This window comes from Miniopterus natalensis, chromosome 1, assembly GCF_054644295.1.
Source record: "Miniopterus natalensis isolate mMinNat1 chromosome 1, mMinNat1.hap1, whole genome shotgun sequence".
Taxonomy (NCBI): domain Eukaryota; kingdom Metazoa; phylum Chordata; class Mammalia; order Chiroptera; family Miniopteridae; genus Miniopterus; species Miniopterus natalensis.
Window position 1 is genome coordinate 90,951,880 of NC_142081.1, and position 16,474 is coordinate 90,968,353.

At 37.8% G+C, this 16,474-nt stretch overlaps 1 protein-coding gene across 2 annotated transcripts in view; it reads right to left on the reverse strand.

Annotated features, from left to right (window-relative positions):
• Positions 1-269: 269 nt before the first annotated feature.
• The window catches only part of CUL2 (cullin 2), a 115,646-nt gene continuing 99,441 nt past the window's right edge, over positions 270-16,474 (reverse strand). For both annotated transcript variants that reach the window (XM_016197155.2, XM_016197154.2), the window contains exons 18-21: positions 6,347-6,549; positions 4,068-4,169; positions 2,460-2,576; positions 270-1,447 (exon numbers count right to left, since the gene is read on the reverse strand). In XM_016197155.2, coding sequence (XP_016052641.1) covers positions 1,316-1,447; positions 2,460-2,576; positions 4,068-4,169; positions 6,347-6,549 — 554 coding nt within the window. In that variant the 3' untranslated portion in view covers positions 270-1,315. The remainder of the gene's footprint in view (positions 1,448-2,459; positions 2,577-4,067; positions 4,170-6,346; positions 6,550-16,474) is intronic.

Sequence of the window (16,474 nt, forward strand, 5' to 3'; positions counted from 1 at the left end):
AGCTGTTGATACATATAATAAACAAAATAATGGAATTTCATGTTTCTACATAAGTGGCCCCTGGTATAATACAATATACAGATTTTCTTTTAAATATGTTTTTATTGACTTTAAGAGAGAAGAAGGGAGAGGGAGAGATAGAAACGTCGATGAGAGAGAAACATCATTGATCAGCTGCCTCCTGCATGCCCCCTGCTGGGGATGGAGCCTGCAACCCAGGGATGTGCCCTGACCGGGAACTGAACCGGTGACCTTTTGGTTCCTGGGTTGACACTCAACTATTGAACCACACCAGCCAGGCCAATATACAGATTTTTAAAAGGTGTTAGGTTATGCACTGCTAAACATAGCTGTGACTTATGAATCTAGCATGGAAATGTTAGAGAGTATAAGGGTCTTTTGCTATTACAGGATCTCTTACAACTTAGAGAAAGGTAGAGGGGAAGGCCATAGAGCTGAAGCATTAGTCTATGTTAGAATTAATATATTATGAAAACAGAGATGACTTTTGAATGAAAGGCTATTTCTATGCCAGACTTGAAGTCACTACATATTCCCCTCATACTCCATTTCTGTGGTGTAGCACACATTACTAGAAACTCTTTGACAAAATTAAATTCTCAATATTCAAAACACTTATATCCAGTGTAGTTCCAATCGATAAAAAGGAAACATTCTTTATGCTGAATGCATTTTTATGCACTCAAGAACAATAATCAACATATTTCAGTAGGATTTAAGTAGGAGTACAAGTGAATTAAACCATTCAGATAAAAATGCAACTAAAGCTGCATTAGCTGCTTTGATGACTCATGAACATTTACATGTATTATTTAGTGTGATACTCCATCAACATAAAAAAGGCAGTTTATTTCTTTAATTTTTTTATTTGACAAGCAGCAATATCATGTTTGTCATTAATGTAGATACAATTATTAGGTTATCTGTCATATTATGATATTTAAGTTTTTTATTTTATTCCTTTAAGATACATTAAAAAAAAACCACACACATCAACTGCAAACGTGAAGGGGAGAAAAAGCATGGTACCCAACCAAATTTCCACATTTCAGCAATACTTCACTCATTCTTTAATAAAGTTTTAAGAAATGTCATAATGACATGAGCTTGAAATATCTCTAGGCATTTTCTCTGTCGCTCATGATGTGGCACTGGTGATGTTGTAAACAGCAGAAAAAACAGGGACTGCCAAATGACCAAATTATGGAGGCATAGGCCTGCTCTTTTCCCCACAGGAATACACCAAATGGTGATGGCAACGATCTTCTCATACCCACACAGGAGGAGAGCAACATCACGCTACGTAACTGTATTCATCTGCTGAAGCCTGGCTGCGTTCAATGTACTGTTTGTCTATCAGCACTTCAATACACTTCTTAATCATGCTGATACTAGGGTTAAACCTAGCTCTTGACTGGCTAATCACCTGTAAGAGAGACATGGGTGTCAAACTACTGCCAATTAATCAGTTATAAATAATTACTTTTAACCAATCAGCTATAAAAGTGACAACTTTATTGAGGTTTCATCAAGCATATCTAAGGCATATAGAAAAATATACTTAAAATAATTATGAAATTATATTAAACAATAAAATCATCTTAAATGGATACACATGACATATCAAGTAAGTGAGTGCCATAACAATATTAAAATTTTTAAACTCAAAGAGTAGTGCATAAGGAGAGAGGGGGAATTAGATCAATTTTAACATAATAACCAAAAATAATTTTTTACGCAAAGTAAGGAAAAAGCTTGTTTATGTTGTAAAGGAATTAAAATGAAAAACATAAAAAAAATAGCAAAATCTAAAGCTCATACACAAACTATAAACTAATTAATCTATCTAAATACCAACACCCTCAAGCTTCTATTTAACCCCTACTCAACTTTCAGCTCTTAGCTAAAGTAACACTTTCTCAAGGAAGCTTTCCCCAATATCCCCTAAGTCAAGATTTTTATGTACATTCTCACAGTATTGTATAACTTTATTCAGTGCATGTTACTGTAACTTTATATTTACTTGCATATTATTTCAATAATGTAGTCCTTCCCTAGTAGACTGTGCACTCCAAAAGGGCAGCAGCGACACTTTGCTTTGCTCTGCATTTAACCTCTAACAACAAGCACAGTACTACTGCATCACAGACACTCAATATATTTATGGAATGACTATTTGATGTGGTCAACTTCCTCCAATAACTGGAGAAAAGACTCAATAAATTGGTGAAGTCTCTACCTCTAAATTCAAGCCAAAGCAAATCTGAATTTAATACTGAAATTACATGAGTACTGTTCCCATTACATAATGAAGCATATCTTTATGCTATTTGTGAATCATAGTATTTTTGTATCATCTTTACAAAGAAACATTCCTAATCTGTACACTCGTAATACCTTCTACCACAAGAAGTTTTCAGGACTTTTCCCCCTTTTACCTCTTGAATAAGGGCATTATGCCGAAGTACTTTTCGTGCTTTCATGATACGAACTATAGCAGCTTGGAGATACATTTTCCGGTCCTCATCTACAGCACTTCTAGTTTGTTCCATTTCCTGTTTTACAGGGGGGAAAAAAAGCAAATGAGACATCAAATCATAATTGTTCTTAATTCACTTTATCAATGAATTTGAATAAATTTCCAATCAATACTGAGCATCAAGGTAGAAGAGGGCATAGAGGGAATAAAAAATGATGCAAAGAGATTTGTCCTGGGGTGGTGAACACACAATACAGTAGACAGATGATGTGTTGTACTGTGCACCTGAAATCTGTATAATTTTGTTATTAGTGTCACCCCAATAAATTCAATAAAATGGAAAATACTGAGCATCAAGTTATACAGTTATTATGTGCTCAGTATCACATAATCTTTACTAAAAGAATATTTACAATGAGTTACACATACATTCGTTGGGTTTAAGTTGGAATGTTATTTTAAAAAATTAATACTATTGTAGACTGTATTTAATGTAAACAGGCAGTAAAGTAGAACTTAAGTGACACAGCGCAATAATTTTCAAGACTCCTGTCCTATCAGTGAGTACAAACACTATATCACAATGCTTTTAGATGCTTTAGTAATTGGCTCCAAGTACACACTAGATCAGGGTTCAAGGCGAAGAACTGTGGAGGATTCTATTTGGCTCAAGCAAAGAAGCCAAAAAGGATGGGGCAGAAAGGACATATCTCCATGCAGCTTAAGGTAACAGTCTAGAAGCAAGGCATAGGAGTAGGCAATGCCACATTAATAGGGATCGCATAATAGCTTTTAAAAGATAAAATACAACCCATATATTACAAATTATTATTCATTAGTCTGAAGAAAAATAGAATACTGAACACTTTAGGGTTTACATTTAATAGCAATTCATTAATGTTTTTTCCCCATGGGGAAGTTCCTGAAGAGGGTCTGACATTGTATATACCTTCGCATCCAGCCCCAAGCCCAAGGACAGGATGGCACACAGGTAGCAATAAGGAAATATAAGTGATGTGAACAGGCTATCCAAGAACTAAGCAAGAGTCACCGCTGAGTTTAAAGAATCAATAGCATACATGCAAACCGGCTTATCTGGTAGTCTGGACCCCACTCCACATCTCATAGATCACAATTTGAGTTCTGACAAGATCCCTAGGTGGTTCATTTGCACATGAAAAGTTTGAAAAGCATTTTTAACAATTTTCCTTTGAAATAAATGTGTTGTAAAACTTTCCCTTATTTTACTAATGAAAAATATAAGAGATTATATCACTATTCAAGGTAGGAATTTTTAGAAAGATGCAAAGCAGAGCAATACATTTAGTTTAAAAGCAATAAATGCAACACCCTTTTCCTTAGGTACCCATTATACTAGTTTTTAAAATCTAAAACACCGGCAGAGATTTTGATTGTAAGTTTAGTATAAATGCAAAGAAGAAGCTAGAGAAAATATATCATATTATTAATTTTGATGTGCAAAATTTTGCATCATCTCAATGTTACTCTACTTGCAAAGTATAATTCTTAAATATTTCCAAAAGAAATGACATAGTAAAGCACTTACCTGTGGTGTGTCTTTCTGCATTGATGTAGTAATTTTAAATTTTGTTCTTTTACTGCTGAAGTTCATATTTAATGAAAATGAAGATTCTGCATCGATATCTTCCTACAATTAAAAATAAATCACTTATATGTATAAAACATAAAATCATTACATAAGAGTTGCTGCAAATATCCTGTGAAATAACCAAGAAAAAACACCCTAAAGTCTCATAATCTTTTACATTATAAAGACTTAAGAGAAAAATAATTGTCTTCTGTCAAACAAAGAAGTAAAAAACCAATTCTTTCCTAATTTTACACTTGATAGAATATTAATCAGTTTAGATTAAATAAATAAGCAATTTTCTGGCCTATTACATATATTACTTTTGGGTAAGACAACAGTCAAGCTCAATGGCTTAAATAGATTTTAGCATTTTAATTTTTATGAAATACGAAGACTCATAATTTTTCCATCACCCCATTTTGAAAAACTGAAAACCAAATGTTTTTTTAAGTGCTGCAACAACAATACCAACTATAAGTAACCTGACTATAGAAGCAAGCTGTTTCCGTGGCATACAAGTATCATTTCTTCATGACCCCAGTATGTGATTCTAACAAGAGTTTGCTCTTCAATTCATGTTTTATTCACTCTTTGAGAAAAGTGGCCTTTTCTCAAGTGAAAGATTTTAAGCCAACTTTTAGTATCACAACTTCTCTATCAAGCTTAAGAAAGCTACTCAGATCATGCAGTGCAATTTCTCTATCAGCAGCATCAAGAAGTACTTGGTAGGCCCTGGCCGGTGTGGCTCAATGGTTAAAGAATCGGCCTGCACACAGAAGGGTTGAGGGTTCGAATTCTGGTCAAGGGCACATGCCTAGGTTGCAAGTTTGATCCCCGGCCCCAGTCAATGTTTTTCTCTCTCCTCCAATTTCCCTCCACCCTCTCTGACAATCATTGGGGAAAATATTCTCAGGTGAGGATGAACAAAAAAAAAAAGCAGCACTTGGTAGACAGACTAATGCTCAGTAATAACTTAAGAAATTCTAAGAAAATTAAAATTTAATGTGAAAACTAGCAATCTGTATTTATTTTGTACATTTTTGGGCAGCGAAAATAACACATTTAAAAAATATATATAACTTCTAACTATAACAATTAAGCTTAAAATTTTAAACTTAAATTTTAAGTTAAAAAATTTTTAGGTCATAATTAATTGCTGTAGTTAAAATCTTAGTATTAATAATTTAATATTTTGTTAAGATTCTGAAGTCAAAAAATGTAATCACTTCTCAAAGTTAAGAAAAGCCTGAAAATATTTGAATTTCAGAATATATGCAATTTAGGGAATTCAACAAAATGCACTGATGAGAGAAATAAGTTGTACGCTATTAACTTTACCAAAATAAAAATGAAATACCATCTACAAGAATTGTTTTCTTATAGGCACAACAACTTGAAGTAGGAGATTTAACCCACATATGCTGCTTTTTTTAACCATTTAATTATCCAAGATATACTATAATAACAAAAACTTATTACTGGAAAGAAAAAGTTATAAAGAAAAAGAGGAATATACTATCAGCGTGCTATCCTTATGACAGATATTTAAAAAACATGGTGGGGCATATATATACAACCCAAGGACACGGACAATGGTGGGGAGAGTGACTGGGGAGGGGGAAGGAACGGGGGGGAATGGGTCACTGGGGAGAAAAAGGAACATTTGTAATACTTTAACCAAAAATAAAAATTATAAAAAGTTTAAAAATAATAATAATAAAAAAATAAAAATAAAAAATAAATAAAAAACATGGTGGTTATCTGAGTCCTGAAATTAAAGGACATGAAAGTGAGTGAGTGTGTTTGGGATGAAGTTACACGTTAAATATCATACAAATGACATCAATAGGTTGTCATTTCCTACTACAGAACCATGCAGTTAAACATTAACTAAAACACATGGGGGGGGGGGGCAAACCTGGAAAGTTTTATGATAAGTTACAGTTTTCAACTTCAATTGACCAAAATACTCTCGATGGCAACTCTTTCCAATTTTTCAGTAAACTGTCATAGTATAGGAAATCAAACTAAAATGAGCACACAGGCACCAACTTACACAGCCTTCTCTGTGACTCAAGTTCACAGCTGTAAGGAACCGGCAGTAGCTGATTCAAGTGCTTTCCAGAGTACCAAGGGCATTAACAATTATAACCTACTTTCAATACTGTGAACATCCCATGAAAAAGGTTTAATGTTTATAATGCTTCAATTCCTTGACCTTTAAATTCCCATACCTTTTCTGAATCATGGTTAATCATTTTCACATCAAGTAATGATTTGATTGTTTTTGTCAGTTCCTTTTCATTCATCTGAGTGCTGTCTTGAAGCTCTTTATAGCTGACAGTTTCACTGTTGTTGAAGGCCAGAAGAACTGCCATTTGGTATGTTGTAACCATGGCTACATATGGTTTGCCCAAATAGTTCATTTTAACTTCACCTACAATTAAAACAAAATTGTGACAAAGTTATCATTCAAAGAAACATTTTGAAATTACTTGAATAACTATTTATTTTAGATATTTTCTTCTGAAATAAGGGCTTATTAATTGTTGTAAAGCCATTCCTGCTAGCAATGTAATGATTTTGTTTGAGGGACTGGGAGTATGGCTCTTAGTTTTGAGTATAAATCATGGTTAAGCTATCATAACTTTACCAACATAGTTTAAACAATGTCTTTAGTCAATGGGCCCAGCCAGTGTGGCTCAGCGGTTGAGTGTCAACCCATGAACCAAGAGGTCACTGGTTTGATTCCCAGTCAGGGCACATGTCCGGGTTACGGGCTCGATCCTCAGTTGGAGTAGTACAGGGAGCAGCCAATTGATGATGTTTCTCTCTCACTGATGTTTCTATCTATTTTTCCCTCTCCCTTCCTGCCTCTCTAAAATTCAATAAAAACATATTTAAAAAAAATTAAATAGTCAATGGAAGGCTAACTAAAACTTAGGCAGAAAAAAACACAAGGAGGTTAGGATAGGAAAAGAAGCAGACAAAAGGGAGAGAATGTTGGTGTGCTTTTGGCAACTGCTTCATGTGCTGTCTCCATCTTCTCTATCCCAGGTAGGGTAAAGCCTACAAGGAGGTCTATAAGCATACAGGAAATGCTTATCCTACAGTTCCGATTAAACTGTAATTTCTGCCAAAATTTTTAAAATAACATCTTTCTTCCCAGCAATTTTCTAGGGGAAAACAAGAATGGGAGGAGAGGCAGACAGATCTTAATTTTATTTAAACAGCTAATAAAATAACAGTGTGCTAGACTCTGCCTTACCCCCAAGAGCTATAAAACATACAGCAGGTTTAGGCATACTGTAGTTCTGCGATATCCCAGGGAAAGGGCACACTGAAAAACTTGTAACAAACTGTATGACCAACATGTACACATTGTGTAACATGTTAAAAAAAAGTTAATAAAAGAAATGCTTCCTAAATCATAAAGTTGTGGTATAGTGATTGTATCCTCTCTCTCTCACAAGCACACACCCTGCATTATTTGACTATCAATAGATTATAAACTGACCAAGCATGAAATTTGGTTTTAGAACTCTACATTTTAACTAAAGGAAGCTGTATTTCATGTAAACATAATCCCAGAGGCTGCATTCCCCATATTAATGGTAATTAATAATTCTGATCAAGATTTTGTGCTTTATTCATTATGTAAAGATTTTAAAGAATAGAATTCTATTCTCCAATTTATTATCACCACACACATGCCTATTCTAACTTTCATTATACCTTGACTTATTTCCGAAAATGATATTCAGAAATATTCTTCAAAATTATTTGGATAGAAATAGCTCAAGGAAAAAAATTCCTAATCTTTGACTTTTCATGAATGGGGGTTTAATATATTAATTAGAATATTTGATTCACACAAAGAGTTTATGTAAGAAATTATCACTAGGTGTGTACTAACAATTAGTATAAAGAATACTTTAAGGGCTTTCATCTCAACATTTAAGTTTGGAAAATGTGGCGAGAAGCAAAACATCACATACACTGCATTATATCATTTGTGCAATGACTACTTAATCATATACCAGAAATGAGTATAAAACAATGCATCAGCCTGGCCCCGTGGCTCAGCGGGTAAGTATTGACCTATGATTCAGGAGATTGCGGTCCCAGTCAGGGCACATGCCTGGGTTTCCGGCTTAATCCCCAGTAGGAGGTGTGCAGGAAGCAGCCTATCAATGACTCTCTCATCATTGATGTTTCTTTCTTTCTCTCTCTCTCTCTCCCCCCCCTTCCTCTCTCGGAAATCAATAAAGATATATTTAAAAACAAAACATAAAAAAACACAATGCATCAAGAACCTCAATGATTAAATGAAGCCATCAGCCAGCATGTCCCTGACGTTGTAATATGCTGCCATGGGTTTGGAAACAGAGCAAGTCTTCTGTCACATAAGTCTTTCATCAGCACTAGAGCCAAAACAGTATGAGGAGACAGTGCAAATAAGGGGTCAAAGTGTCACTTATTATTAAGTACAGTTTGCAACCCTTAAAAAGAGGTAAACTAATGAGCTTTGTATTACATCTTTTTCTTGCTAATTTTTTCAATAAATTATCAGGATCAGGGGTACATGGACCTCTTCCCACTTTTTCAGCAGCATGCTCTTATTGGTCAGCTAACAGCTGAAAAGACTGGGACCTAAGTATTACCCCTCAGATTACTGCTAAATGAAAAGAGGAATGTATCTTTACAATGGAACTATCTGTTGGTCACCACCTTAACCAAATGAGCAACTTTTAGTGTTGCTAATGTGAAACAATCTAACATTACACGTCCTCTGTTGTAATTATTATGAACAGATAATCACCTTAGTATTCTTGCCAACAATATTTAATCTAAATATAATTAAACTTTTAGACCTAATTTCCACTTCACAGAAACTAGAGGTAATCAGAAAACAAACAAAATATATCACAAGTGAGTAATTTGACAAATCCAGAATGCTGGGTATTCTACAAAATAACTGGCTGGGTCTTTTAAAACTAGTATGTCCAAAGGATTAGAGTGGGAGAGGAGGGCAGATGGTAGAGAAAGTGTTAGATAAGAAAGGGGTCTCAAGATCTGGGCAGTTATAAATGTTATTACTAAATGTTATTCTTACTAAATGTGAAAATGTAGCACAGTATTTTGCAAACCAGCTGTAAACAGGATGAGCTCAACAGGATCTCAACTGGATAAATGTAACCAACTGCAAAGGAGAAATCAGGTATAACTGATCAAATAGTAAATATAAGCAATGACTGAATCTCTTTTCCAGGAGACAGAGCTTTGGATACGAAACCCATCTACTTTACTTGCTTCAAGTAAATACAACTACCTTGAGACAATCACATATCATCTTTTTAAAGAGCTCCCTAAGCGGCAAACCCCTTGAGTTTGGTAACAAGTTTGGTGATTCCAGATGGGACTATCTTAAAAGGCCTCCCTCCCAGTCTAGTATGGCTACTTGGCAAAGCAGTGGGCAGCAGCAGCTCATCCAGGGCTTACTTGCCTGTCTCTCCACTGTATGAGGAGGTCTATTCTGCAGGAGACTCCCTCTTAATGCTGACCATTGGAAAAGCTGCCTGGCCTGTCTCGACAGCCAAGTGGAGTAACCACTTGAACCTGTTTTGCTCAGCACTTTAGAAGGGAGGCAGGTAGGAGAGCCCCTGTAGATGCTTTAATTAGTGTTTCTATTCCCCTTTTGGATATGGGTTGTCAGAAATGTAGTTTTCGTTCTGATGCACACTTGGTTTCTGGTTGGTTGGGCAGGAACTATCTCCAGGACGCCCAATTCAGGGCCCAACTTAGGCCTAACTCTGGAGGGTTGAGGAACGCCTGCGGGACAATCTAAGACATCCTTGGTGATAATCTCTGGTCTGGTTGTCTGTCATGCAGGAGTTGGACTTTGTTCTTTGTGTGTATATTTGCATTTGCCTTGTTTGTCCAGTATGTAAATGTGCTGGTATTTTCCTGGTAGTCACCCTGGGACTCTATTGCTGGACTTCCTGGCAAGCTAGGAGTCAGTTATACTGTTACTGGTGGGCTAGTCAGTTCCAGATTCTTTGAAAGGTTGGAAATGCCTCTTAGGAAAAATGGAAAATATATTTAAAAAGACCCAAGGATTGGAAACTGAGTCATCAGCCAAGACATTGCCAGTCTCTCAGAAGATCTCACCTCCTTGATTTCTTGCCCCCAGGTGTCCCCAAACTGGGGTACCCTGCCTCCCTCCTAGGGAGGCCTGTTTCTTCTAGGCTCCCCCTCCCAGCTATCAGCCTCCTGATTCTTTTGATCCTCCTAATCTGTTAGGAACACCTTCAAAAACTTCTCCAGAACAGGAAATTAATACTCCTACCCTGTATCCCTGGATAACTGAGTCCACTATTTGTCAAGGTACTAGTTTCCACCCAGAGGCTAAATTGTGTCCCATCAGACAGGTTCCAGATGGGAAAGAGGGAACGGATGGTCACTGTACATGTTCCTTTCTTGACATCAGCTCCGTATATTGGAAGGGAAATATTAAAGGACTTTGAGCTGATCCAGAGAGGTTTATTAGCTTGATTAGCGGTATATTAATGGTCTTTAATTCCACTTGGGGAGATATTCAATCCCTCCTAACCACCTTTCTCACTACTGAGGAAAAAACTACTGTACTGTTAAAAGCTAAGAGGCTGATAAACAACATACTACTCAGGCTAATAATGATCAGATCTGGTGGCCAGCAGGTGTAATTCTCACTACTAATCCTCAGTGGGACCCCAATGACTGAATAAACTGGGTTCACCTTGAAAATATTATAGGAACCTATTGCTGAAGGGTATGAAGGACACTGGTTGCTGCCTTGCAAATTGGGACAAAGTTAGAAACATCCAACAAGAGGCTTATGAAAACCCTTCCGTTTTCTTAGAAAATTTGAAAAAATGCTTAGGACATTACACCACAGTAGGCCCCAAGGACGCAAGGGGGTGAAGCTATCTGAATACCCACTTCATATTCCAGAGTGCTGCAATACCCATAGAAGTTACAAAAGATGGCATTGAGATCTACCACTCCCACCTCTAACTGAAAGCAGCAGCCTTTAGGGTGTTTAACAGGGATGTGACAGAAAAAAAGGAAGAAGGAAAGATGAAAAAGCAAGCTGCTTTTCTGGCTGTTGCTCTCTAAGCTTTGGGTAATTGGGGGACAAGAGGCAGAAGATTACCTGGTGTGAGTAACCCCCCCACCCCCCCCATGGGACCAACCAAAGGTGTCCAGCAAAGCTGGAGTCTAATCAATGTATATATTGCAAACAAAAGGGTCACTGGAAGGAAGAATGCCCTAATTGTCCTTAGAGAAAAAAGGGAAGTTCCTAATTCTTTGCAGTTACCCCAGATGAAGACTGATGGGGCTCCCCTTTTGACTACAAAGCATAACATTTCAATCTCCCATGAGGAACCCCAGTTTACTTTGAATATAGTTGGCAAAAAAATGCACTTCTCTTAGATACTGGAGCCACTCACTCTGTTCTTACTACCTGGGAAGGCAACCTCTCCAAGAAGGAATGCAGTATTAAAGGGGTATCCAGAAACCCAGACACAAAGAAATTCTTTTAGCCTCTGACACACAAACTAGGGTCAAAACAGCTGTTACACTCTTTTCTCTATGTATGTGAGTGTTCAGTTCCCCTCTAAGGGAGGGACCCACTAAGTAAATTGGGGGCTACCATATATTTAAACCAAGAAAAAGATGAAGCACTGATTCCAAATGATAAAGGAATAGATTTCGTGGCCCTTCGCCATTGGATCCCGAAAGACCAGCAACCTATACCCCCAGATTCCTGACCAGGTTAATCTGGCTGTTTGGGCACAAAGAGAAGTAAAAGAGCAAAGACTGCCCTATCTGTTAAAGTAGTACTCAAACAGCAGACCATTGGCCCAGGGTTAAACCATACCCCTTGAAACCTGAGGCAAAAACAGGAATTGCCCTATCCTAAAAGCAGTTCTAGAACAGGGACTCATTCAGCCTTGTTAGTAACCCTGCAACACTCCCATCCTTCCCTTTAAGAAACTGGACACAGGAGAATATAGATTTGTACAAGACTTATGGACTGTGAATGAAGTAATATACACCCTACCTACTATACCTAACCCCTCTATTCTGTTGGCCAATCCCTCAGGGTCCAGCAAATACTACACAGTTCTAGAAATAAAGGATGCTTTCTTCTGCACTCCCTTGGATCATGACTCCCAGAAGATTTTTTTGCATTTGAATGGTAAGATCCTGACACCCATCAAAGGTCCCAGTGTTGATGAACTGTGTTACCACAAGGTTTCAAAAACTCCCCAGCCCTCTTTGGGGAGACTGAAAATGGGACTATTCTACAATATGTAGATGACATTCTAATTGCCACATCTCTGATAAAGAAACTTCAGACAGGAACACTATTCCGAACTTAAACCATCCAGCAAAAAAGGGATACAAAGTATGCCAGAAAAAGGCTCAGATAGCCAAACCAGAAGTCAAGTAGCTGGATTTTCTTATTTCCCAAAGACGGAGAAGCCTATTGGCAGAGCGAAAGGCAGTAATAGTCAGTCTAGCTCCACCATGGAACTAGAGGCAACTGAGAGGCTTTCTTAAAATGATAGGATTCTGTAGGCTCTGGATCCCTAATTTTGGTCTTATAGCCAAGCCCCTATATGATAAGTTGAAAGAAGAGAATACCCCCTTGGAGTGGGGCAAAGCATGCCAAAATGCTTTTGAAAGCTACAGGAAGCTCAGGCCTTGGGTTTGCCAGATTTGGAAAAGCCTTTTAAATTGCAAGTGCCTGAGACTTGAGAAATTGCCGTAGGGGTTTTAATTCAAATGCTGGGGCCTCTAAGATGGGTGATTGCCTATTTTTCTAAGCAACTTGACACAGTGGCACAAGGGTGGCTGCACTGCCTGAGGGCAGTGGCTGCACTGTGAATGTTAATGTTAAAAGCAGAAAAGTTAACAATGAAAAAGCAGCTAACTATATAAACCTCATATCAGGTAGTCATGGTTTCCCTTGAAACCAAGGGAAATAACTGGTTAACAGGAGGAAGAAAGATTCAATACCAGGTTATGTTGTTTGATAATCCTGGCATCACTATAAAAAGCTGTCATACCTTCAGTCCTGCTACTTATTGCCAACCTCATTTGAAGCCCCAGATCTTAACTGTGTTAAAATTACTGAACAGTGTATTCTAGTAGGAATGACCTTAAAAGTGAGCCATTAGCTAACTCAGAAGAAATGTGGTTTATGGATGAGAGTAGCATTATAACAAGAGGAGTTAGAAGGGTAGGGTATGCAGTGGTATTGTTAAGTAGGAAAGATAGCTGCTAGGTCAGGAGAAGGGAAAGGGGGGGAAAAAGGGGAGTTTATGTCACCCACTGAACAAAGAAGTCAGCAGTCTTGGGACTTGTGAAGATAAAATCACCAGATGTTCTCGTAAATTCTGGGAAAAGGCACAACCATGTAAAAGGGGAATCTTGAAATCTATAGGGGGGAAAGTATAAAACCCTTGAACCCCAACTAGGCAGAACACTCAGACTAACCAAGTTGCCCACTTGTGCTTTATGCCAAGTGTAGTCTTAACAAATTCGCTTGTTTTGCTTCAACACTGCTGTCACTTGTCTGAATTCTTTCTCATGAATGTGACAAGAGCTGAGAAGGGGAGAGCTGAGCTCCCTTCCATTCAACTGGCTCTCCAGTAACAGTATTCTTGTTCAACACCACTGAAGTAGGGGCTCTTCCCCCTGGGACTTCTGCTCAAAAAGCTAAACTTACTGCATTGACCAGAGCCCTGGAATTGGGAGAAAACAAAACACTGACAAATATGTATACTCTACTCCATGCCCATGGGGCTACCTGGAAGGAACTGGAATTGCTGATGGCTGGAAGGAGATAAAATACAAACCCCTGATCCTAAGATTATTACCATTACAAAAGCTAAAAAAATTGCAGTGGTACACTGCAGGGGCCATCAGAAAGGAGGCTCAGAAAGAGCAGCTCTAAGCAAAACAGTAAAGCAGCTGGCTCACCTTCCCAGCTTGACTTTAAATCACTACACTCCTGTGTATACCAAAAATTATCTAAAAATTGGCCAGGAATTGGGCTTTAGGGAGACTCCTACATCTAAGGGGTAGCTGAGAAATGAACACTAAAAGAACTTGTTCCTCAAGGGCAAGCTTGGAAAATAGTAAAAGAAGTGATTCCACATATGGGAAGGAAGCAATACATAAATGGTTAGTTTGGGTAATAGTGACCCCAGACATGAGAAAAATCATTAATAATGTTATGGCTAGCTATATACAATGCACAAAGACTAATGCACATACTAGACCTCTGGTACAATCTTTAAGCCAGGCAGTCCAGGCCTGGGGAATGTTGCCTGGAAAGAACTGGCAGGTGGACTTTACAGTAATGCCTCTTGGTCTTGGAAGATTCAGATACTTATTAGTGTTAGTAAACACCTTTACTGGATGGGTAGAAGTGTTCTCATGATGAGGTGAAAGGAGCAATGACACTGTAAAAAAGTCTGCTTAAGGAAATAATATCTACATTTGGCCTCCCCAGGAACTTTCAGAGTGACAATGGGCCTTTCATAGTGGCTGAAATAAAGAGAGTAGCATGGGCTCTCCAAATCAGATAGATGGGCCTTACATTCTTCATGGAGACCACAGTCCTTAAGAAAAACAGAACAATGCAATCAAATGCTCAAAAAGACCCTAGTCAAACTGTGCCAAGAAACCCATGAGATCTGGCTTAAATTGTTACCAACTGCCCTAAACCAGATCAGGGCAGAACCTCAAGGAATGCTTAAATTAAGTACTTTTGAAGTTATGTATGATAGGCTCTTATTGGGCTCCTCTCAAATTTTAGGCTGCCCAGACCCATTTATAAAACAGGCCCTTAAACATAATATCCAATTAGGAAAAGTAACTGAAAACTTAAAATAAATATGGAAACCTGATTTTATACACACCAGCAGATACTAAGCTACACCCATATGATCCATATATTTAAAAACCTGGAAATCAGGATCCCTGCAAGATCAACTGAACCCTATATGGACAGATCCTCATTTTGTGTTATTAACAACTCATTCTTGCTGGAAATCACTCTCAACTGAAGCCAGCTCTACCACCCAGTGAGAACAAGGATACAGATCCACAGTACTCCTGTGAACCTGTCTGACCTTCAAGCTGCTCTTCAAAAGAAGTGATGACTATTACGCACTAGGGGACCCCATGACTTTCATAATCAGGAAGCCAGAGAATTTGTCCATGTTCAGCAGGAAGCAGTTACAGAAGTATGACTCTCATCCTTGTTCCCTCAAGAAAGAGTGAAAAATCTCAGGGAGATTGTTAGATAAGACAAGGGTCTCAAGGTCCGAGGAGTTCTAAATTTTATTACTAAATGTTATCCTTGCTAAATGTTAGAATGTAGCATAGTATTTTGCAAACCAGCTGTAAACAGGATGAATGTAGTCAACTGCAAAGAAGAAATCAACATGAAATTGACCAAATAGTGTATATAAGCAATGACTGAGCCTCCCTTCCAGGAGGCAGAGTTTTGGATATGAATCCCATTCTCCTTTACTTGCTGCAAATAAATCAAACTACCTTGTAACAACCACATCTCATTCTTGAATACAGAACCCCAACTGGGAAACCTCTTGAGTTCCGTAACAAAAGAGGGAAGACACAAAAACCAAATGCAATTAGTAATTTTTGATTACATGAATAACAGACATCAAAGTGTCTGTATATTATTCAATTAAGTGTTATCTCTTTTGAGTTCATCTTTTCACAACATATCTCTCAGCAACTGAAGTGGAATTCCTGCAATTTCTTGCTCTGCCACAAATGAAACTTATTTATATCCAGGAAGTGTAACAGTCTCCAAGTTCTCTATTTGTATCTCTTTGATCAAACTGTTTTCTCAGAATAATTCTATCCAATGTCCTAATCAGAAATCCAAAGGAATTTTCATCTTTCTCTCATTCAGTAACTGTCACATCTGATACTGTCAATCAGAGATTTTCAATAGGAGTGCTGCAGCAAGCACACTAGTTTGCCATGAGAATTTTTAAAACATGCAATAGCTGACTATTAAGTCAGGGGCACGGACCGCTTTTCGATTAGACTGTCAAATTAAAAAATGACAACGAAAAGAAACAAGATGGCAGCGTAGGTCCGCTGCCTCCCACAACCACATCAAAATTACAACTTAAATACTGAACAGCCATCACTAAGAACCTCCTGAAATCTAGCCGAACAGAAGCCCTACAACCAAGGAACTGAAGAAGCATCGAGATTGGTAGGAGAGGGGGACATGTGGGCGGATTGGGGCTGAATCCCGGAGA